The sequence below is a fragment of the Solea solea genome, chromosome 2, assembly GCF_958295425.1.
Source record: "Solea solea chromosome 2, fSolSol10.1, whole genome shotgun sequence".
Lineage (NCBI taxonomy): Eukaryota > Metazoa > Chordata > Actinopteri > Pleuronectiformes > Soleidae > Solea > Solea solea.
The window spans coordinates 26869402-26894853 of NC_081135.1; the positions used below are offsets into that span (position 1 = coordinate 26869402).

Genomic DNA, 25452 nt, shown 5'->3' on the forward strand with positions numbered 1-25452 from the left:
AAAAAGAAAGAAAGCTACATTGCTTTGCCTTTTGAGATTTAATGACTATCCTGTGACTCCACAGAGAATTACAGCCAGTAATTGATTATTAAAAGTTAAAATTGCAAACCACATCCATTACTTGACGAGCGCATATGTTATCCTTGTAATTAACAAAGCTTGGCACTTACCGTTTGCCAGTTCCAAGACCTCCAGAAAAGATATATCAGAGGTTAGAGAGGAGACTTCTAGAGCGAGCACTGTCTGGGCAATTATCTGAGACATAATACATTATACCAAAGATGCTCAATACACCAAGAAAGAGAAAATAAAATCCCCTTCACACCCTGACACCACCATTTTCTCAGGCAATCGCAGTGTGTAAAAACATAAAAGAAGTTAATTGTATGGTAGCTGCAGATTAAATGTGTTAATATGTTGTTTTTTGTTGGTTTTGTAGTTACAGCCCGAGAGTTACCTGCATAAAATAATATTCCATTTTCAAGCAAAGAATAATCAATATAAGTTTGTGCGGCCAAGAGATTTCACTTGTAGGAACACACATCAAAAGTCTAAGAAAATAGGAAACCGTGTGAAAATGCTTAGACGATTTTATGCGCCATAAAAAAAATCTCTTTTATTATTTTTGTTTGACAATAATAGCTAATAATGTTACCACCAGAAAGAGAAATAAAACATTTATTCAGTCTATTAGGTAGTATTCTTTTCACTTGACATGCAAATATAACACATTATTTACAAAGTCCATAAAAATATTCTGCACGGATGCCAGCTCTGTGTTGAAAGGTGGAACATTTACAATTATACCGGTTCATTGTCACTGTTCCTTTCGTGTATTCAATAATTGTTTTAAATCATCCTATGATTATCTTGCCTACATTCCACTTTGGCCACAGCAGTCAAAGCAAAGAGCTGCTGGAATTGCTTTTGGCTTTAGGTACTCATGACAGGAAAGCTCTTTGCAAAGGGATATTTAAAGCCCTCAACGTCGCCTCATTGGTTCATGGACTCCTAACCAAGCGCAGATCCTGCCCGGTGTGTACCCGGACGAGAACAATCACACTTTATCACACTTTACACTTTATTTAAGAACATCCGTATTTAGCCAACGCCATCAGAGCAAGACAACGGAAAACAAGACGAGGGGGCATTTAAGTACAGGATGAAGCTGACAATGTTCAAGTATAAAACCTGGAGTCATAAGAGTGCAGGCAGGAGAAAATCCAGTCGAGTGGAGTGAAATGTTGCAAGTAGTGTTGGTTGTCCATGAGGGCCAAGACAGAGCAGAGATGCAGGGAGAGATGCTGTATCCACAGGCCGTTTGGGCTGGACAGAGCTGGATGAATTCATTAAAGGAAGCGCAGTCTCTCCCAGCTGCCATCTCTCCCCCTGCAGCCAGACTCCGATCAATGGCAGGAATACATCCAAAACAACATTTAGCACAAGACCTCGGAAGCAGGGGTGCATTTAAGACTTCTCTGTGTGTGCACATCTCCCCTGGATGAGAGAGAGCTGTTTCAAAAATGTGCTATTAGAGCAGAGCAGGGGAGGTATATGGGGCAATGTGTTTGTATCACAACAGAGAAGATTGTTTAACACAGATGCTTCGAGATGAGGCCGTTTGCTTTTTTTCTACCCTCGCCGCGTCGGCAACAGTAATGTAAAGGTAGGTTATATTTGTGCAAACGATAAAAGTCACACGAAAATGAGAGCATGATTCCCTCAAACTGGCTGTTTGCATTTTTATAATTTGCATTGCAAATTATAAAAATGTACAGGAACTGTTGTCTATTTCCCTTCTACATACACATAAGTTGGTGTGCTCTCAGCGAACTATTTTCACGTCAAATGATCAATACTAATGAGATCTCAGTTGCACATGATTTGACACGTTCGGCACGTATTATGTAATTAAAATGGAACTCGATGCAGTGTGATTTCAAACCCCAATAAAAGCCAAATGCTTCTAGTACCATCTAGTGGTTATGAACGATAGGTCAGCGATGGTGCCACGGAGGACGCAGGCACACGGCCACAGAAATCAGTTAATCACGCCTGACAATGTTTAACTAATACGTCGCGTGTACACTCGCTGCCGCGCGACTGTGTTTATCCACCTGCTGGATTCAGTCTTGAGTAATGTGTTTACTATAAAAACATCTCTCTGAGCAGAGAGGAGCCACCCCACTGTGTTGTGATGAGATGGTTCGGTCGATGCCTCGCGCCACGACAATGTACGTCCTACTTACTGAGGAACAAAGACTGCGATGTATACTGCTCTACTTTTTAAATAAAGGCAGAGTTTATTCGCCGTGTGATGTATTATCTCACGTCGCACCAGGTCTTATTCATGCTTTTAGAGTTTATGGTTGCTGTGAACAAACTGCGAACATGAAATTTACTCTTTTTAGGGAGGCTGAAAACACTGCAAAGTGACAATCAATCATAGAGAAATCAGACTTATGTATAAAGCGACGACATCCGTTGCTCAGTGTCGTCCAGTTGAACAATAACAGATGATACTTTTTAATCATGTCAAGTGAAAAGCTATTGTTTTTATTCCAAAAAAAACAAACAAACAAAAACTCTATCTGTCACTGTATACGCACTGCAGCGTTAATAACATCAATGTACAACCCAGGGGTTTACAAACATCATCTGAATCTTTGGAAAATACAAAAGCTAAATTACAGTATACATTCAATTCAGAGTCAGTCATACAGTATTTCTGATTTCCACCTCAATGGCTTATGAGGAAAATTGGTGACGCACAGTATTCTCACTGCCCTGACTCGAGAGCAACTTCAACACTAATTCCCCGTAATAAAAACATTTTTATTCAGTTACACACATTTAAAATTCATCTACAGTGTGGAAAAGTGAGCTCGTGAGCCACTTCTCACTTGTACATTAGCATTTCTCTCTACAGCAGTGTCAGCCCGGCACACAGATCATGCACAGCGACTCTTCCTGAGAGGGCATTTCATCTCTCGTATAGAAACAAAAAAAATCTCCTTACAAAAAGAACAAAAAAAAAAACCCTGAATGCTCAGAGAGATGAAATGAAAAGTGTGCTAGCTTAGTTTTACTGAGATTTAACAGGACAAAGGGCGACGGCCTTTGGTGGGATTCATTAGCTTTGACGGACTATAACTGACAGCTATACAGTATATAATTACTGTATATGTGCCGCAGCAGACTTTTGATTTCAATGTTTTCAGTGAAAACCTAACTCAGTGTCACTTAACCAAAAACCGCTGTCTTTGTTGGCATGATTAAGTTTGCAGTACAATTTTCAGTTTTGACATGTTTTTAACTTTGCATAGTGGATTTATCACCAAGGAGAACCACTTTCACTGGCCCATCATTTTCAGTAAGCATGGCTGTTCAGTTGTTTGTTTGAATTGTGTTTTTTTGTTGTTGTTTGTTTTAAGGCACAAGAACACTGGGAGTGTTTGTCCAGAAAAGGCCCTGGAGTTTTGTTGCACGTGGCCCCTCAGGGGTCTCTGGTTCCCTTGTTCAGAGGGTTATTCGGACACAGTGGTGCTTGAGCTTGCAGGGCAGAATCCCTCGGTTCAGCTGATAGAACTCCACCAACTGGATCAAGTCTGTAAACTGTGTGTGGCCGTCATCCAGGCTGTAGAATAACGCCCCTTCGTCATCCACCTGCAATGTAATCATATTAATAATAAAGATAACGCTCATTTTTGGAACACTTTTGATTCTGTGTCGCGAAGGGAATCGTACTCACGGGTAAGATTTGGAAGTGTTTGACTTTCTGCATGTGGCAGAGAGACAGCACAAATGTCTTAGGGTTGCTTTGACTGTCCCTCAGAAGAAATACTCTGAAAACGACGACAAAAAAAAACAACACATTTTACTGTTTTTATTAATTGAATCCTTACTTATTCCTGAGAACTTTTTGAAATGCAAATAATAACTAATGCAAAACATGATATTATTATTATAAAGCATAACATGCGTCATAAAGCATAGTAACCAGACAATTTGGCTTCAGCCGTCTCGCCTTGTTACAGTATAAAGACATAAATGTGTGCTAGTTATGGTCTATTATGTTCTCTTAAAATATTTATTTATACATTATATACATATATATATATATATATATATACATATACAAAAACTTGTAATCCAAGTTACATTGATTATGCGATTTGTGAGGTGCAAACAATTTGAATGTGACTCAGGTCAAACGTATCTTTAAGGTGAAGGACCCTTTAATCAGAGCACTGCGCTGCGTGCAGCTGTCTGTATACTGACACACTGTCAAGAGTGTGAAGTGCCCTGTTTAGTCTGCTTACCCGTCAATAAGACCCTGCTGAGTGATGAGACGCTGAGCCTCCTCCCGAGACAGTTTGCTGTGGAACCACGGCTGCGCTAAGTGTAGAGCTGAACAGAAATCGTGTTACAGATTATTATTATGTCAGTTTGTGTACACGCAGAACAACAACAACAACAACAACAACAACAACAACAACTTTTTGTTCAACGAACCTATGTTGGACACTGAGCTCTGGGATGTGGAGGGGCTCATGTGACCGCTCAGCCGGTGGCAGCTTTTCCTCTGAGGCAGAGAAGAGAGCCGCAACATTAGCCAAATTCATTTTTAGATAACAGATCATTTAGTCTGCTGTTGTGTAACCAGCTCTTGTGTGTGTGTGTCTGTCTGTGTATGTGTGTGTGTGTGAATTCAGCATCACTTTTTTTTTTAAATGAATTCTTAATAACTCTACAATAACAGCACATACTTTATTCTTATTCCCTCACACCCATTTATTTTAGAGACTGTCATTTAGTTATAGAAATAACACATATTCAATTACTAGTGTTTGGTTAGCCATTTCCTCGTTTGCAGTATTACAACTGTTGTGTTGCTTTACTTAAAAGAGGAGCAGGTCGTCAAATACGACGCACGACTTACCCTCCATGACAGTCCTTCCTCCACGGCCACAGACAGCGCCTCAGACGGGTTCTCGATCACCCGGCTCTTTTGTCCTGAAAAGTCCATGGCCACCAATGAGTTCTCTGAGATGCTTCTCTAAAATGATACAGTTGATACCATGTTATTATTATTATTATTATTTTTGGATGGACTGTATATGAGCCTCTGCTTTGTTAACACTTCATCACGTTTTATGAGAAAGATGAAAACACAGAGGGGAAAAACTAAATGTGTTACATTTAGAAATCTTATTTTTCAGTTTCCTTTGTGTACTGTGGAGAGCAAGCTGCTGGTGCTGTGGTACTGTATTGCCATCTAGTGTCTATGTAACACGACTCCATCTTCATCATTACTCAATGATTCCAGACAGAAAGTACCATTTAAATAAAATAAAAAAAGAAGAAAGATTAGAGTGGCAGTGGTGGAGAATGACATATGGACACATTTTATTCCTTTTAAGCTGCCATCTTGTGGGCGGCTCTTAATCGCTGAGCACAAAGAAATTCTTCTTATCAGGAATCAGGCTTAACAAGAAACTTACTTACACTTCCTTCTCTACCATCTATTAAGCTTTCAATTCAAACAAGTGGGCAACAAACAGCAGTGTTTACTCTGAGGACAGATGCATTCTTAGTAAGTGCTACTTGCAGTCATGTTGTGTTTTTAATATGACTTTTATTTGAACCTATAAATCTACCCCGGGTTTTTGCTGATTCATGTACTCCTCTATCTTTCCCACTAATCCTCTTGGCGAGGCCGCTGGTCACATCTGAAACTCTTAACAGCAGAGGAGAGGTGGCGAGTTGTTAAAGCTGAGAGCAGCTGATCACTGTGTATTTTTAGAAAGAAGAGGGCTCGCGGACATGCTCAAAGGCCATAAATAGACCGTGGCCACTGCCACGAAAATACCCTCAGTCCAGTCTGAGACTATTCTAGGACAACAATCCTACATCGACACACACTGAACGACCCTAATTTGTGCATCTATTGCTCAAACGCTACACTGCTACTGTGTGTGTATTAATTATGGATTACAACAGCCGAAAAAGACCTTTTAAAAACATTTTTTAAACAACAGCTACAGATCTTCAGCTTACCATCGGTGAGGTTTTTTGTTTTTGGTGAGGCTGGATGAAGTTTTGGTACAGCTGCATCCCATACTGAAATAGATGAACATGACAATTGTCAATTATAGCCCGAGACATGCTAAATTTAAAAAGGCATAGTGATGCAAATAGACACATACAAATAAATCAGTCTCTTGTGCTCTACAGTATATTATTTATAGAGAAGCATGACAGCGTGCGATGCTAAAAACGGCCTCCAGCAGACATCGAGACAATGAACACATGCTGCATCTATCGAGAGTGAGCGCACTAATCCTGCGTCGCGCAACATTTTCCCTTGACCTTCTCCAAAAGTTAAATCTGATTGAAGCATTGACACGGCATTCCTCCTTTAAGAAACAAGTATGTGATCAGCAAGCCAACCTTTAACAAGCGCATGGCTGTGATCCAGCAGGTCCTGGTCGGCTCATCGTCTGCACAAAACAGCTTCAAGTCTCGGGCCGAACTACACTTCGTGGACTGGAGAGAGAAGATGCATGAAAACAAAACAAAGTCAATTAAAAAAATAAAAATAAATCAATTTTCCTGAAAGAAAGTGATCATACCTTCACGCAGAAGCCGTAATCTGCAGGTGCTCCGTGTAGCTTTTTGGCTGACAGGACGGTGTAGACGTCGCTGTCGCTAAATTCAACGATGAACTGGAGATGCCTTGGTTCCTGTGAAAGACGTGGATGTTATTAAATACACAGAAGTGCAGAATAGGTATGTGTACTTTCATCTGACATTAAATCATACAGTAGAGTTGTGTCTTTTCCACAGAATCTAATAGAGAAAGATTCACATAAAGGCAAATTTAGAACAGGTGGAGTTTCGCTCACTCTCATTGCATAATTATACAGTATAAAATGGTTATTTATCAATAAATCTATTTACGGAGCCCCAGACATGACATGGGGGGGAAAAAACTCTCATTTGTGCCCACAAAATACTAAATTGTAGCCAAGAAATAGTCATTTGTGGCCACAAAATAGTTATAACATGTGCCTTAAATACTAAGTAATAATATTAATATCATTCCCATGAATGAGCTGCATAAGCACAAAATGGAAGCAAGAGGGCTGAAGCTTCACGATGGACAGAGATTATAGTGTGATTGAGTTTTATTTTAGGTTGGGAAAGAGTTACAAAGATATTCTCAAAAGCCTGGATTATTATTGCAGAATCATTATTACCAAATTATTACACAAAGTAATATTAGGTGCACACGTTGTACCTTTTTTCGTGGCCACAAAGTCAATCCACCCCCCCATGTTATGTCTGGGGCTCTGTACCTATCAGTATTTCAAGGTCTGGTTAAACAATACATTTAATGAAAGAAATTTTGATGGCGGTTCTTTTTGAGACGGCATGAACAGCAAAATTGTGCCAGAGATACATTTCCAAGGGAAAAGAGCACAAGGACTACCACTGTTCTGCTTTCATGTGACACACCGTTCCCACTTCCTTGTTTTAAGTAAAGCCACAGCTGTTAGTGTCTGCGCCGACCGACCACAAATGTGTGTGCGCTGTACCAAAGCGTTCCTGTGCATGACAACAAAAGGTCTACTGTTGTAGGAAATGAAAGCAGTTGAGGAGTTTGTGTTGGCATGGCTGGTGCCGAGGTATAAGGTTCACTTGTCAGCAGCTTTCAGGGCGCTGTCTCTGCCTGGCTGCTGTGCCAGCTGACCTAAGGAAAATCAAGCTCAACCTGTTCCATTGCCCCTCTCACAACACGAGCGATATGAATGAACTTGTGGTGAAAAAACAGACGACATACATTTGATGGAGTGTTTTAATTTGGCAACTCGTGCCACGCGTTTGTTTGTTTTTTTTATTCCAGCTTTTTACTCATTTAATTCAAGCACTGAGACGAATGTAATGCAATTACACATCACATGAGACCTCATTATTTAACTGAATTTCCCACTGGGATTTTATAGCTTTTGATTCTCCGGAAAATGTGGATGTTTTTTTTTTTTGACTGACCTTTGAAGTTCCCTTATTGGAAAGGTAAAGGCCCGACCTCCGCAGCACAAAATAAAACTTCTTCCAAGATTTCTTGCTTTGCTCTTTGGCGTGTAGGTGTCCATGTATCTCAGGACAAGTGCGAGAGCTGAGAAAGGTCTGTATTGGGTAGAGAAACATGTGTCAGCACACGCTTAAGTGCACTTGATCAAGTCAAAGAGATTTCAGTACCAGAAGTCTTACCTGTATAAGTTGAGAGGGATCCACCATTCCATCCGTTTCACTGGATATGGAGACCATGTGATCTGGGAAAAACTCCTACCAACATGAAAACAGTTTTAAAACATCTCTAAATACTTATACAAGACATATTCTGGTGGGAATTCCTGATGAGTTAGTTCAAAACGATGTGAATGGATCACCGTTCACACGATTTCATAACAAACTCACCAGTGGTTTCCTGAAGAATTCATATTTGGCATAATTCTTCCTAAAATACAGCCGACTGTCCGAGTCCATCCCCCAGCCCGATAGCACCTCCATAACAGACTCATGGTCTTCAATGGTTCTCTCTAGTGAGATGAGGGGGGAAAATATCTTATAAAACATCTGTTTGCAACTGCTCTGTAGATAAAAGACAGAAATCTTAAGCAGGGACAATGCCAAACCAAAGATCAATAAACAACTTTTCCTGTTTTATATTTCTGACCTTTCAGGCACCGAGTTTGATTATTAACCTTTTATCAGTGTGCGTGTTCTCTTGTTGAGTGTGGCTCTCATGTCAAAAAGTACAACATTAACATAAATATAAATTTCCCAGAAAGGGACATGATGTTAAAATAATGGGAAACCCTTTTGCTTCAGATAGCCAGTGTTTTAAGTATAAATTAAATGGGTAAAGGTGCAAATATTCACAGTATACTGTAAGTTATTGAAATTGTACAGCATTCTTTTGCCTCTCCAGTCAAACAACAGCGACTGCATTCAAATTTGCCATTGGCTCTCTTGTCTAATCAGCACGAGGCTCCTTGTCCCAGACTCCTCCCCCTCTTAGAAACACCGGAGAAGAGTGTGGAAGCTTGTTTCCACACGGAAACAGGTGTAGGTGAATAGGAATACTGCTTTTTATCGTCTTGGCTCCTCTGTCTTGTCTTGAGTTTGGAGATTGTTTGTGTTACCTTCACAGTATACTACTGTCAATGAAAAGTAACTAAAGTCAGTCTGAAAAGACACTTTTTTTAAGAATCACAAAACACAGGACATGTTCTAGTGATTTGTCCCGTCTTTAGTGAGTCTAAAAACAGTGTTAAATTACAGATAGAGGAAATAGAGAAATAGAAATGTCTTTATTTCCCTTTCTTCTGTTTCCACTTCTGTTATTATATGTGTATAACATGTTCTTCTTTGTTTTTAGTGTAGCGCTACAGCGCCACTTACAGGCCTGGCATATGTACAACAGTGTTTTGATTATATAGGAAACTTTTTTCAAAACCGCAAAGAGCAAGATATTTACTATTCACTCAGTTTACGTGTGGATGTGGCCTCACTGAACACCTCACACAACTGCAACGTGGTGTCACATTTCACTACCAGACCGCGCCCCCCCGCTGTGCTCCCCGACCACCCTTCTTCCTCCTCTCGTTAACTCAGCTCTCAGCCCACTTCCTGGCATTTTTCAATCAGGCCTTTGTCAGAGTTAGCCTAAGAAGGGAGGGTTCAGTTACCCTTTAAATATGAACAATGTCAAGGCAAATAAGCCTTTAGGCAACACATAACTGCTCAATGAATGATTTAACAGAAAAGGTGTTTGTATACACCCATATGAACTGTGAGTGTTGTGCAACAACAACAAACAACAAACAGCATTAATCTACAGCCTAAATGCCATGAACCCAGTTATCCCCATGAATTGGAATAATGCCTCTCTCACTTACATGATTGTGAGATACTGTATGTGTTTTCCACGTTGGCCTGTTAATAACAATATTGTTTTACCTGTCATGCACCACTGGTGAATGCAAATGAAAGTGAGCTGTTTGATTCACATATACTGACATCACAGTATATTATATTCACACCTGACAGTAAATGTTCAAAGATCAGCAGGTGGTGTTGCTCAAAAGAAAATGTTAAGGGTCGAAAAGTGCAGAGTGAGAGAAAATCTCTATGGCTCAAGGTAGACAGTGATGTCTTCATTTATGCACCGCGCTGTGTCTCTGCTAATGCGGTACAAACAGACGACGAGAAATACGAGAAAAAAAACATGACTTAGATCTATAATTAATGTCTAACATCAGATCCACCACCGGTGCGGTTTGAGATTCAACAGAACACACAGAGAACAGTGATTCGCTCAACTATCACATTTCACCAAGCCACCATTTACTGCTCCTTTCAAAATAAAGCAAACCTTGCCTTACCTTATCACACTATGAATACAAGTACATATTATGTCTTAAAAGCAGAAACCAATTGAAATGGCTGGTGTTTAATAATGTGTGTAGAATCATGACAGTTTAACATCGCAATTTAGATCAAACTTAATTCTGCTGTTGAACTGCACTGGCAACAAATATGTTCAGGAGTGTTTCTTGGCTACAATTTACAACACAGAAAATCATGTGGCTCTGACTGTGTTGAGGTCCTGTGTTCAAACACATCTTGAGCACAAAAACCTACCTATTCCCAGATGGGAGAGGTGTTCAAAAAGAGTCCAGCTGTGGTCGTCAATGCAGTGGTTCTTCAAGACGAACAGCTGGCATATGTCCCGTGCTATGATGTCACTTGGAACTTCTACCGCTCTGCTGGTGTTATCTTCATTATACACTTTGATTACCTGCAACAACAAACCGTTCATCGGGAGCTCAAGTCGTTGTAAAGCAATGATCAGTATTACACATGAGGAAATGCATCGGACCAGCTAATCAGTTTGACCTAGAAACTGCAGTTCAGTAGAATCTGCGTAGAAAACTATGTGCACACACAGTTCCAGCGTGTAAAGAACAAAACCCTGCAGTAATCTCATGCAGTCGACATCCAACGCCTAGTTTAACACGAATGAATCCATCTCAAAGTGTAACTTACCGTCCCTCTGTTTGAAACCAAACAGAGTTCTGATGTTGGACAAGCTCTGTAGCCTATACATGGCTGAGTACACAGCATTTCTCTCTCTCTCTCTCTCTCCCTCCCTCTCTTAGTCACTTTACTCCGCCTGTGCTGCAGTGGAGCTGAAAAGAGGTAATAAGATAAAACTGCTTTTCAGCAGAGTGCTTTTCTGACTCCACATATTTGTATTACTGTGGCTCAGTTTATTCACTGGTGGGTGGAGAGAGAGAGAGAGAGAGTCACAAAGCTCCAACCCCCTCTCTGTTCACACTCACACACCAATTGCAAGTAGAGTTTTCAGCATAATGCCCTGCATTGGTCAAGAGAATAATTCAGTGGTGTTGCTTAATTATAGTAGTAGTTGGGTCATCATGGCCTTAAATTAAAGCTGGGCAGGACGAGTCTGATTCCTGTGTGGAAATAGACGACAGCGCTCTCCAACCAGACTGAGGTCTGACCAGTCTTTCAGTGTTGAGTCCTCAGCATGTGAAAATGTTGAAATAATGATAATAATGTGTTCCTTGTTAGTCCGTATCCTACCCATGTACAGTTGTGCATGTTAAACCAGTCTAATCACCGCTACAGTGCATGGCTTTACACACTTTAACAGCTCAAAATCATTTCTAAAACTATATATATATATAAAAAAAAAATACTGCAATGAATAGCCAAACAAAAGAAATTGTCCCATAATAACACAACTTAAAAAAAAATAAAAACATTCAAATTATAAATTAGGTCTTTAAATAAAATACAACTCATCTATCTATCTACTGAAAGTAAAGTACAATAAGTACCACACTAAAATGTTTTTTCATTCATTTCATTTTATGTTCTGTATGTGCTTGTTGAACAAGTGGAGTGAATAAATGATTTAATGTCCACTTATGTATGGAGGTTTTAATCAACATAACACTGAATACACCTGCAAACAAACAGCAATAATCAGTGAGAGAAGAAGTGCAGTGCTGTGAGTGGACCAAACCACTGAGGAATGGGGGGCGGGGGGTAATCCTAAAACACATTGTTTAAAGTTTAGAATTAGCACACCTGGTATTGTGCCTTTGACGAACGTTACTGTACTAAAAGTGATTGAGACGACTATTTATGTCTCTTAATATGGAAACTACAACGACAGTGTTCTTTTAAATAACACTTTTTGTTTTTCTTCATTTTTAATTGTTAATTCCCTATTTTAACATGCAGTAAACTGTAAATAACTGTCAGATATTGAAAGTTATTCTGGAAAAATGGTTTAACCTTTTATGGTTAAAATAAGTCAAAAAGTCCAGACAGGCATTTTGAGGCTTAGGTGTTGAAGGCTTAATTATCAGTTCTATGTTTATGATTATCAGCCTATGTTACCGTAGCATGTGTCGTTACACAGCCCACGAAATGAGTCACAACTTATCCAGGCATGCACACATGTCACAGGTGCACGCATGCACTCATACTGTATACTCTTATATACTGTATTATACAGCATTATTGGGCTTGTAATTTACTGTGAGTGTGAATAAGTAAATACTGCTGAAACTACAGCAAAGCCTTTATCCGTAACTTAAGTGTATGAGGATTTAAAACTGAAATCAGAAGTGGATTGTTGCTGGTCATAGTTCTGTATTCTGAATAATTAGCTCTTTCACAAGTGGACGAGACGGGAAGTTTACAGTATATGGTGCTGTGTGGTTTTAATGCTGTAAGCTGTGTTGTAATACCTATGCCAGCTCATGGGTGGGTCTGTGTTCCACTGTTGAGATGAAACACACTTTGCAAACAAAGTGTTGCCTGTCTGGAAGTTGGATCACATGATTTCAAATCACTGATCCAATAAACAGAAAATACACGTTCCAGAATCCTGCTGTTTGGTTGCCTCACCTGGAAGATACCATTCATTTTTAGAGAAGATTCAATTCAAATGATTTTGATTTCATGCACTTTGAGTTGCATCTGAGATAATAAATAGTTACAGCTGCTACTATGCACTTTTGTATATGCTTTTTGAGGTGTGGAAGGACAAGCAGTGGTTTCTCAAACTTTTTATACCAAGTACCACCTGGGAAAATATTGAGCCCATCCACTGGTATAGCTCTCATCCACTGGTGGTACACATACCACAGTTTGAGAACCATGGCATTAGATTCTTGCCATGAAATTTGGTACAAATATGAATGGTTCCCAGAGGATGAATCCTACAGAGTTTGGTAATCCTGTGCCTTTTCCTTTCCTTGTGTCAGTGCCACCATGATGCTGGCATGTGGTTTTGGTTGAGACATTCATATCATGTATTTGCTTCTGGATGAATTGTAATAGCATGTCATAGCATGTCATAGCATGTCATAGCATGTAATAGCATTCCCCTGATTTTTCAACTACATTTTTGTGTACAGCATGTGTGTAAGGGTAATATGGATGTAATATGATTTTAACAGACATCGCTAAAATGACGTTTTAAGTTCCACTGTCTTTCAACTGAAATAGAAAAAAATTAAAGAGAAAGTGAAAGCACTTCACACATCCACCAAGGACACGCGGTTCCCCCACAGTATACAGTACACTCCACTCTGGATCACCACAAAAATAAAATCATATTGTCCTTAAGCCAAAACAGACATCCCCTAAAAAACATGTTCTTTACTTTTTGTAAAGTTATGCTGCTCACAACAAGACGGACAAACATCCTTGCCATAGGAAATGTTTCATATTCAGCTTTAGGGGCAACGGCAGCTCAGTGGTAGAGCGAGTCGCCTTTGAATAATCGGCTGTGAATGGATATGAAACTGTTTTGTAAAGCAGCTTTGAGTGGTCGTCAAGACTATATAATATATAAGAGTATAAATACAGACCATTTACTTTCTAAATATACAGTAGGTGAGAACAAAGAGTGGGATGAAGGCAAACAGATGAACAGCCAGGACCAGGCACAGTCTAATTAAGACATGCTGACATCACATTATGTTCACTGGCATATTCAGCTATATTCTCCATTTTTCACTATTGGATTGTTTTGAAAATGATCACAAATTATTTTACCAAGGATATATTAAAGAAATATTGATAACTAATGTTAATTTAAAATACGTCATTGACAACAATGATGGTTTTAAATTCTGCTTATGTTGTGGGGAAAGGAGTAAAAGTGTAGCTCCTCTTAGAGTTTTGGTTCTTACCTTCCTCAAACTAACTGTTTAACCCTTTTTTTTAAACTGTACTACATATAGCCTCTTTAATTCTGGTCATAAAATAGTTTTAGATGTATCTCACTTATCCACTCTCAATACAAAGATGTATAAACATACGTATACAGGGTTCTCCATTTGATATAATAGAGCAGATAAAGTTAGGCTCTTTTTAGCATCTTTTTGATTCTTACTGTAAGTAATGTGAATAACGACAGCAACGTTCCCATAGGTTCTGGGAACCAAATGTGCAACCCAAAACTAATGTTTGGAAAACTTTCCATATCAACCGCAGGAGAACCTTCAGGGAACGTTCCCGCAACTAAAAGCTAACGTTTCCCAGTTATGGCAACCAAAAATGGTTAGCTGGGTTCAAGTAATGTTGCATTTCAAATGACAACTTTCAGCCATCAATTGAGAAATAAAGAGGCAGTTTAGGATATGAACAGATGGGTCCAATGGTATCGTAATTACTGTAATTACCACTCTCAAAGTAGTTAATCTAATTCTACGATCTACAATCTACAATCTAATTCTACAATCAGTATTGTTATTATGCATCAATGTTTTACACTCGGCAATCAAAACCCCTGAGCAGACAGTGCTGTTAATCATTGTTTCAGAGGTTATAATGAATGGCCAGGCAAGGTAGCACGCCACGTAATCCGCCCTATGGTTTTATCAGTGAACACAGAGCAGCATTCATCAGCATGTAACCCTGATCCAAATGTACACATGCTTTCACCTGAAAGGCCTTCATGTCCGTCCACACAGTGTCAGTCATGCACACCTACTGTTGCGACATGCACAAATGACAGACAGATAGATTATTGTTTCTCAAGAACAAAACAGCCAGTCCGCTTTGGCTCTAAATCAACTTTGCAAATCCTACACCGCCTCCCCCAACAGTGGATCTAGAACCAGTCTGTTCAAATGGCGGCCCGTGGGCCACATGCGGCCCAAAAGCAACCTCTTAGTGGCCCTAGAGTAGAACCACTGAGAAAAAAAATAGAGACACTTTTTACTGTCCCTCAAAGATTTCCTACATAAATCAATTCAACCGCACTGACCATGAATGCATCACTCTGTGTAGCCTGATAGCATTGATATTTCTTCTCAATACTGTGAAAGGCACTTTGAGATTTCCATGGGTCAGATATGATATATGTTTATCTAATTTCAAAGTATTGTTTTGCACCACCTCAGACCACTTAATTACAGCTTTAAATGGTGGACAGTGCAACAGAATATGTTGTGTTTTAAATGGCTTTCAAGAGGCTTTCAAGGAAAAGCAAGCAGCATAAAGTCCATACAATGCAGAGTAAATGCAGACATGGATTAGACAGGACTAGATTTGTTGAATAGAGACTCCTCTATTAGACCTTCTTATCTCAAGGACAGGACAGCGTGAGCCATGTTGCCAATTAGACTAGCACGATTTAACCTTGAATCGCACTCTCACAGCTGCAGCTCTATCACTGAGTGGTGGCGGCGAGGAGGTTGCCTCCAGCCTCGTCTCTCTGAAAAAACATTGAGAAATGTGCTCCCTGCTCCCCACTGTTACAACACGAGAGAAAAATGAAACTCAAACCTCAATATAAGACAATCTATAATGGCCAGACCTAGTTTATACCATAACAGCTGTACAGTATGTTGTGTTATTGGTACTACTATTGTGTTACGTCAACTAAGTATTTAACTAAGGGCTGTAAGTGCTGTACAAGTAGTATTCACAAACGAGGAAAATTAATTAGGGCAGTTTAGAAATGCCCCCAGCCATGGTTATATTCTTTCCAATGAGTCAGTTAATTCAAAGAATTTTGCCGCTACGGGCAAAACGTTTTTTTTCCAAGAATCCATTTTGACAAATTGTTGCAGACAAACGATGTGAACAACACATGGATATTTATCAAGATAAAAACTTACAATAGAACATATATAATGAGGAATTATCACACGGTGCTCATGCTGAGGTTTTGGACAAAAACAATGTGCGATCATAAGGAGTATCGTTACAGTAATAGAGGAAATTCATCCGTGATTCTTACCCGTTTCTGCAGACAGAGCGGTGTGATGGAAGGCAAGGTGACTCTTCTTGCATGGAAATTCATGCCTCTGTCTTGGATGCACGACAAAAAAAATATCCATACAGAAGCACCGAAAAGTAATAACTATAAACAAATTGTGGTTGAAGCGAGGATGATCATTTATACTGTATACTTTTTGGTTTTTTTCCCTACATGGTTACTTTACGGGATACTACGGAAAACCACTCTCAGCGAGATCCTTGACAATGAAAGTGTGAGAAACCGAGTCATGTTGCCTCCCCACAACGCAAACTCCTCCTTTGTCCTTGGAAACATAAAAAGCTTGTTTCTTTTCTCTACTTTTAGAAAGGCAGTTCTGAAAAATAAAGCTCAAAAATATACAATTCAAGGTCAGAGAAAGCTAAAATAACTGAATCAAAATAACAAATTCTGGCAATCTGATAATGTCAAAACCAAAGTAATGGAGCTGAAGATTTCCCACACAGTACATGATGTTCATGAAAATGGCCACTTGTTTCATGCACTGCTGATAAGGATATTGGCAAAAAGTGATCACTTGTGAAAAAATCGGTTAAAAACTAAGACTATGTTTGTGGGTTGTTGCTGTTATTGTTGTCATTATTATTATTATAAGAAGAAGTAGTGGTAGAGGTCATAACAGAGCAGAACAATGAGAACTTCCACTCATTTTCAGAGCTGCAGTCTCCTCCAACTCTCCTGATTATTGCTTTCTGCTCCGGTCACTTTTTAGCCCTCTCCAATTAAAATCGGTCACCGCTCACTCCAAAAACATGAAAGAAAACAATTGGTTGCTTTCCTCTATGTTCAGGGTGCTCTTAGGCACACTTTGCACCCGATGTGTGACTTTTCACTTACTGACAATCGGTGGCAGCACAGATGTAAATTTGACACAGAAAAAATAATAGTGGATCTGATGTCTTCCACTTGGACCCGTGAGAACAAGAGTGAGAACTAAGTTAGATAGATAGATAGATAGATAGATAGATAGATAGATAGATAGATAGATAGATAGATAGATAGATAGATAGATAGATAGATAGATAGATAATTGAGCAGAAGGTGACATCCAGGTCGGCCTTTAAAATCAATATGAGAGTTCTGGAGGTTGACAATAATGTACATTTTATATCATATACAGTGCTTAACAGTGTAATGTAATAGACCACCACCCAATTGAAAGTTTATGCCACAGCTGCCCTAAATTAACAGCATTGGTGATTATCAAAAAAATGTTAATGCACCAGTATGTAGAAGCTCTTTAACCAAAATTATGTTTTTAATGCTGAAATATAATAATTGTTGCTATCCAGTTTTCAAATGTAATGTTTTCCAAAAAAAAAGAAAAAATAGTAAAGCACAATTGTATTTCTTGATTAAGATGTAAAATGATAGTAATTGACTTGCATTCCTGAACATAAATAATAGTTTTAGTGGTTGAATAATTATGCTTTGGTTATAAAAAAGTGAATTCAGTTTGCTATTTGCCAAATAAATAAGGATAACATTTTTGAAAGATTTCTAAAATATTGTTGGTTTTTTTATGACAGGTGGTCTAATAAATGTGTTAAACACTGTATATAATTCATGTGTGCCATATTATGTTTCTAACTATATATAACTATATACTATATGGAGTCATTTGACAAGTTTACAGTAGATACCAGTGCACAGAATAGACAGATATGTCAGGTATTTAACAACAGGTCCAGTCATGCTCTCTTGTTTCTGTAATCTCTATAGATCTTGTCCTATTTTGTTTGTTTCTGATAGATGATGTATAAGCGAGGATTTTTGTATGCAGTTATACAGTTGTATATATATAGTTGTATAGCCGTATGTTTAACTGTCGGCGTGGCCTTTGTGTTGTCTAGAAACGTACGTTCAAAATGAAGGTTAAATACTGCAACCTGCCTTTTATGTATGTTTGTATTTATTGTCTAGTCAGTGTCACATATTTGTGTTGTTATGCTGCAGATTCACAATTGTGGCGGGGAAAAAAGAGTAGGAGCAGCTTTGATTTGAAAGGGACATGTCATGCTTTTTTTAGGGGTTGTGTGTATGTAAAAATGTCCGCCAAGTTAAAAAAAGAAAGAAAAGAAATGCACATTCATCTGTTCCAGATCGTCCTGCAACCATGTCTTTGCAGTTATTTTTAAAACAAAACATTTGCATTGCATTTTAAACGTAAACTCTCACACGTATCACATCTGCCTTCACTGCGCTGACTGTGGACGCTTGGAACCAGTCATTGTCCTCTCTTTCAACTTGTGAGAACAGATGGGAGAAGAACCTCCCACAGCAGCATGCGTGTTTATCTGAAAACACGGTACAATGACTCGGGAGAGCACAGACAAACAGACGCTGCGAGTTATCACGTCGCTTAAAATGAATTGGAATTAATGGAGCCAGAATGATAACAGAGTCTCCACGGCTCTCATAATAAACCACGCTGCAGACACACTGTCCTTGACCACAGCTGATTCAATCAAGATCTCTTTGCCGCCTCTGTAAGTGTAACGAGATGCCAAACAGAGGTGCAGTCGCGCTCATGTGCAGGTGTACGGCGTAAATCCACCTCAGGGTACAGGGATTTACAGTAGACTTTGATCAACTTAGCCAGAGACACATTTCAGTATGAGCCGGTCATGTTACCAACCTAATTTAAGGATGTTTGTTCGTTTAAATGTCGACGCACGTTGGTAAATGTCTAATGTTTCACGTGCTCCGCTTTGTTTTGACAGTAAGCAGTGTTTTAATAATTTAGCGGTAGTGAGAACATCTTTCGGCGATTTATTTCTATTAAATTATGACCCCGAGGACCACGTAACATCTGCTGTAGAGGAGAGCCTGAAACTCTGAGGTGAGAACATGGACATGATGCGTGTTGCATCTGAAATAACATCTCCAAAGTGACGGGCATTTCCTCTGAGTCATACAGTTAAACTGAGCACTCAGCACCGTCTGGCTGTGTGCTTCAGGTTTCTGGTGAGAGTCCAACCATGACTGCCCACTATATTCCTGGAAAGTGAAGGCAGTGCCAGCTGTACTCGGACATCCCCAAAAAGAATTGATTTTTACGAGTGCATTTTGGACATACAGCCCTTTTGTCATGGTGGCGCAGTCGAAGCCAGGTGACACCTTTCCCTGATTTGGAACATGCCACTGTCCGCACAGCGTGTGTGTGTGTGTGTGTGTGTGTGTGTGTGTCCGCCGCGATGGCGGCAGTCTGAGAAGCTGAACCCTCGGCGTTGCCAGTGGGCACTTTTCCTGAGGTCAAGCTCAAAAGTGCAGGAGGATTTCATTTCACAAAGTAATCTCTCATGTCACAGTTGTATGTCTGAAACAGCTGAGGTAGCACAGCGCGCACACTGATTTATTCACCATGGAAACTGATCTCTCCTAACAATCCGGCTGTCTTAACCTAATGTACACTGCATTTTTATGCCAGGTTCACCTCAGTACACAGCAACTTCAAGTGCATTTTGACATATGGCAACTCTCTTTATGCCCTTGACAGAATAAGGCTGTCATGACATGGTGCTATTGATGAAATGAACTATAGTGCCAACACAGTGGACCTCTGTTTAACTAGTTTCACATTAGGGCAATAGTTTTAAAACGTGTCAAGCTATGGGTCTCAACTATAGACGGTTGAGTTGTCTTTCTTTAACATGCTCAATTATTAATAATAAATAAAGTACAACATTATTACTACAGTATTTTAAAATAAGTGTAAGTGATGGAGAAAATATGACCCCAAATGACATGGCTCAGTTCAATGTATTTCCCCACTAATGGGGCTTTTCCACTACACAGTCCCGGCAAAGCTCGACCTGGCACGTTTTTTTTTGTTTTGCTTTTCCATTAGTGATAGTACCTGGTAGTCTTTTAGTACCTGCTATTGCGAGGTTCCAAGCGACCTGAGCCGACACTATACGTGACAGAGTGTAGTCACTGGAAGGGTCACGAGCGTGACGTCCGACACAGGAATCAAACTGAACAATGCCGAATGTCAGATCAATTAAAAAAGACTTCGAAATCCTGAAAAAATGTGTTAATTTCCAACATTTAGCAAGGAAATGTTTCAAATCTCAACATTGAACAGAAGGATCTGGTGTATTTGGGACTGCACGGACGCGATCGCGAGCGGCGACTTCCGGCTCCGGTCACGCAGGAAGCACTGAACGATTCAGTGAAATAATCTATTTAATTAAGTGATGATTCAGTTACACTGAAAACAACTGATTTACTAGTCACTAGTCACTACTTTGTGTGTGTCGCATGTAAAACATGCCCATGTTGAGGAGGCACTATAGTAATGGAATACCAAACCAAACCGCGTAGAGTCGAGCCGTGCCGAGGCGAGCTGTGCCGGTGTACTGTGTAGTGGAAAATTGCCATAAGAAAAATTGGAATGGGGTGAGTGAGCGATGAGGGGCTACACCCATCCAGCAAGTTTCTGAAGTGCTACTGGAACTAAATACAAAGCTGTGAAATGAGGATTATCCTACAAAAACAACAGCTCAGCCTAGTATGCTATGTTTGTTTTCATAATACTGCTAAGGCAGGCAAAGTCTTGACTGTCAGGCCCATGAGCAGCACACACCGGCCTTAAGATACATAAGGATCTCTGACAAAATGAGCTAACAGGGGTGATTTATTTGATTTATTGTTGCAAGGCGAGGTCAACCTGATCACAGACAGATAAGAACCCTGCGTGGAACAGTCTGTAACACCAACGATGGCACTTGTGAGACACATGTTCGGTTCTTTTTCAAAAAAAGCCAATCTTCTGCTTCACAGCAGTCCGATTTTTAACTTTCCCACTACCAGAGTCCCCTTTCTAATCTATTACTGTGGACAAATAACAACAGATTTTCCTACATAAAGAAGGAGAAGGCTGTGGAGGAGGACACCATGATTTGTTTATCTCTGAGTTTCCATGGCATCTGTTCAAGTGCATTTGAAGGGTGAACTGACATACAATACGATGTGTCATGGAACCATGTGCATATGGATTCTACACATGGAGCTTTTATAGTCTGCGGAATATTGACATAGCAGTTCTGGCTCTCAGATTCATATGTATATGAATCTGAATAGGTATGGATATGGTGTTGGTACGGTCTTTTTAGCTCGAAATACGTGCCCAGATTTGTCTGCAAATATCCTGACTAGATGCTTCTTTACTGAGAGGGTTTAAGAATATTAAAGTTATTTATCACACACAAAAATGCCAAATTCATGAAAATCCCAAACCTCTGACAGTGTGATGAGTGAGGATGTAATAGAAGGGCACATGTGAGACACTCCAGTGTCATAACCCAAGCAATCCTATCACACTGCTTGCAGAGGAGCGAATTCTAAATTGACGTGTCCGTGTGTTCACTGCAGCGTAGCAAAAACATGCCCAATGCAAATCTTTGTAAATATTTTCATCCTCGGTCTGAAGACGACACACGAAGCGAGGTCTGACACTGCTAATGGTCATTTAGCTGCCAAGCTCTGTAATGTTACATTTTCCCATGAGTCACTGCTTTGAGCTGCCCCCCTGCTGCTGCTGCTGCACACACACACACACACACACACAGACCACAGACCACAGAGATACTGGAAAAAAAGCTGAAATCTACATAACAGAGCTCCACATCCAGGAAATGTTGACAAACCGGACTCATTTACTGTAACAGCCCTGGAAAATGTATAGACAGAATCCTGGCACAAACAGACCCATAATTGTTGACATCATTAATATGTTCTCCTTTCCACTGTTCTTTCATGAACTATGTGTGTTTATTGTTGTGTTATTTGAATGTTTGTGTCGTTTTTTGTGTTCTGAGGTGTGTATCATCATATATTATATATATGTATATATATATATATATATATATATATATATATATATATATACATATCTGATGCATATGCACACATATTATATATCCTCACCTGAAGGAAATGATTATTCATCATCAGTTGTGTATCACCTGCATTATGTCTGCAAAAAAATACGAGATTATTAGATTTTAGAGTTATAGTGGTAATGTAATTATGATTACGATTTTGTTTGTGTGGAATTCTTATTGGTAACTTTTCATCAATTACCACTGTAGTGATATGGGATAAGTGTGGATGTGGCTCAGATTTAGCTGTCACAAGTGTAGCACACAGTAGATTTAGGGCACCAGTGGCTCTGTGGTAGAGGACGTTGGAAAGTGGAGGGTCTTCATTCATTTTGAAGAAAATGGAGGCATTTTCTGGGTAACCCGTGCAGTGAGAGCTGATTAGTATGCAAGAGGCATTTCAGCCGAATAAATCAAAAGCCACTGGTTGGCAATGATGAGCCCTAATATCTAAAGATCACGGTAAAAATCAAAGAGTTGTTGCTGTTTATTCAAAACTAAGCAGTGAATTTGGCGATTGTGACTGACAGCTGCGTGTGCTGTGCTACATTAAAAAAACACTTGCCAGGCATAGCAACAGTAACTAAGAGAGACAGGGCTTTGCAAAATGGTCAAACTGGGATTAATGCGTTTTTAATTTTTATTGAACTGTCAGATATGGCTCCACATCGAGACTGCAGTAAAACATTTCCACACACACACACACACACACACACACCCTGAGCTTAAACAAATGTGTCAGAGTGGCTGTTGAGCACAAGGCCCGGTATTTACTGAAGTTATAATCTAATTTCCAATATAATGCACGTCTATTGTATTGTTATTTAGAGGCCGCACCGTAAGCAAATGCAATTACGAATCTCAAGAGCTCAAAAAACAAACATAGTATGTGACTGTGCTCACATTGCATTTTTTATCTCCTCACTGTGACTGATTTCCATACTCACATAACTGGTTCAACCATCCATAGGTCCTTAACTCGCTGACAAAACACACACTAAACATCATCTAAGACTCAGACTTTGCTGCCTGGAGTAGCACATAGTAACGTGCGCATAATAAACACAAGTCTTGTGAATGGTGTGATGTAAATCAATAAAGCACTCACCTGAGTTGCACTGCGTTTGGTCCATGGTAACAAACATTCAGACACAAAGTGGGGGAGGCTGGAGGAGAGAGGCTCAGGAAAGGGGTTTGGAACAGGAGAAGAGAGTGAGTCCTCTCCCGCTTTATTGCTCCTAAAGAATGAAAAACAGACACAGTGAGTGAAAGAGACACATGGTTGCGCGCAGGCAAAGTGCTGCTCAACAATTGATTTCACAGACTTTGACTGTGGCGTTGCAGTCATGTTATGAGACTCTACGCTATACTGTGTGACAACATATCTATGCTGCGTCCTCCGTTGCTCACGTCCCATACACAGGAGTACTGAGTATGAACGGAGCGGGTGAAAAACAAACTGACACACCGCTCACACGACACACCCCAGTCACCAACAGACTTTTGATAAGATGGGAGATAAAGTGCACACATGAACCGCCCCTGACTTTGCCACTATAAAAACACAGCAGGCTGCAAACGGGTACAGCACTGGCAAGCGTTCATTATAATCAAGAAATCACATAATCAATAATGTAAAGAGATTATTTTGTATTATAATCACAAAATCATGTTGTTCTCACATTTTACAAACGAGGGCATGTATGTAGTGTTCCAAATTGTGTGCAGGACAAAAAAAACAGTCCATATAAAGTTCATTTCTTCTAGAAAAAAAGAAAATGCATTTTACACTTTTGTGTAAAATCTGTGTGTAAATCAAAAGTATTCCTCAAAACAAGATAAAGTAAGCTATAAATGGAGGTAAAATGTCAGCACACTTGCAAAATAAAGGGCCCCGGGTTTGTGAAAGGTGCAGTTGTTGGACTGGAGCTTTCTTTACTGCTCTGTAAAAACAGCGGTTACTGAGTTACTAATTATCTCCCACAGACTAACAGGTGTTTGATTTGATGCCAAGTCTTTAACTGTACTGTTGAAATAATACATTACTCTCCATTGACAGCTGCATTTGGGTCGAACCAATTATGTTTACAGGTACAAAGTCTGCACTACAGTTCTCTAAAAGACCTCTCTGTCTCACTCCTGCCAACACAGAGGGTGTACTATTCTTCTGCAGGGCAGTGTAGAGGACAAAATAAACCACACAGTAGTTGTTTTTCTTTTTGAATCTTAGAAACAAGAGTGGCATCATTCAGGGCAATTTCAAAGAAGAAGGAGCCGTACCTGTTACCCTTGCACAGCGTAGTCCTGGTCTTCTGGGCATTTGGTGTTAGTGAAGGAGCTCGCAGAGGGATGAGGGCTGGGCTGACAAAGCCACTCACATTACCTCTGCCACTCTGGAAAATCTCTGCTTTCTCTCCGAGGCTTCTGGAAGTGCGTATTCTGTCCAGTGTGTTATTCATATCACTCATGTGGCCCAACTAAATCCAAGGCATCATCTACGGCGGCGGGAAGAGACAAGCTGTTACAGTAGTGGAGTGTGTGCAGAGAGCACAGTTAAAGCATGCTGACTGGTGTGGCTCCTCTGCTCACAGCTCAGCAGAGTACAAACACACACACACGCACGCGTGCGCGCACGCACACACGGTCTCTCTGGCTCATCTGCTGCCCACGAGGGTGGCCCAGTGGGGCAAAACGACCCCTCCTACCCAAACATGATCCACCACAATAAAGATATTTTTAACACACCGACTCCCAAAACAGTCTTGCCCTGACACAGTAGTGTATTAATAATCGGTATTTTTTGTTAATGCTTCCCCTCTTTCTGTTTTTTTTTATATAGTTCCCCTTTGCAATGTGAAGAGTAGGAGGTGTACGCACAAATCACACTTACACAAAAAGGGGGATGTCCTCTGTTCCTTTGTCATGGACTTCACTCGGGGATCCAAATAGCGCTTTAAACTTAGTAAACTGAAGAAGGCAGAAGCCTCCTGGTGGGGGGGTGGTTGGGATGATAACATCTCTGAAAGGTAATGTGTAACAGAGTGTGTCTGACAGGCTACTGGAGATACAGACTAACAGGCAGCATGGGTTTAAACTTGATTTTATAGAATAATGAAGTCTTGTTTGGAGATAATCCATTCCTTGAAGTGTTGCTACCAAAGC

General features: G+C 39.9%; 1 protein-coding gene across 7 annotated transcripts; it reads right to left on the reverse strand.

Moving 5' to 3' along the window:
- Positions 1-2535: 2535 nt before the first annotated feature.
- Positions 2536-25197, reverse strand: grb14 (growth factor receptor-bound protein 14). Of its 7 annotated transcripts, none has more exons than XM_058623174.1 (15): positions 25181-25197; positions 24571-24785; positions 23399-23528; positions 10714-10870; positions 8485-8606; positions 8278-8352; positions 8056-8193; positions 6636-6746; positions 6454-6549; positions 6061-6123; positions 4943-5059; positions 4516-4585; positions 4323-4410; positions 3752-3845; positions 2536-3666 (listed from the first exon to the last, which is right to left on the reverse strand). In XM_058623174.1, exons 2-15 carry the CDS (start codon positions 24756-24758, stop codon positions 3520-3522), a joined length of 1596 nt encoding a protein of 531 aa, XP_058479157.1. In that variant the 5' UTR covers positions 24759-24785; positions 25181-25197; the 3' UTR covers positions 2536-3519. The 7 variants fall into 7 exon arrangements, 6 of the variants coding, with proteins under 6 accessions (XP_058479157.1, XP_058479159.1, XP_058479156.1 ...); XM_058623176.1 differs by lacking the exon at positions 25181-25197 and adding an exon at positions 22337-22385 and having other exon boundaries at positions 24571-24746; XM_058623173.1 differs by lacking the exon at positions 25181-25197 and having other exon boundaries at positions 24571-24942.
- Between the last annotated feature and the right edge of the window lie 255 nt (positions 25198-25452).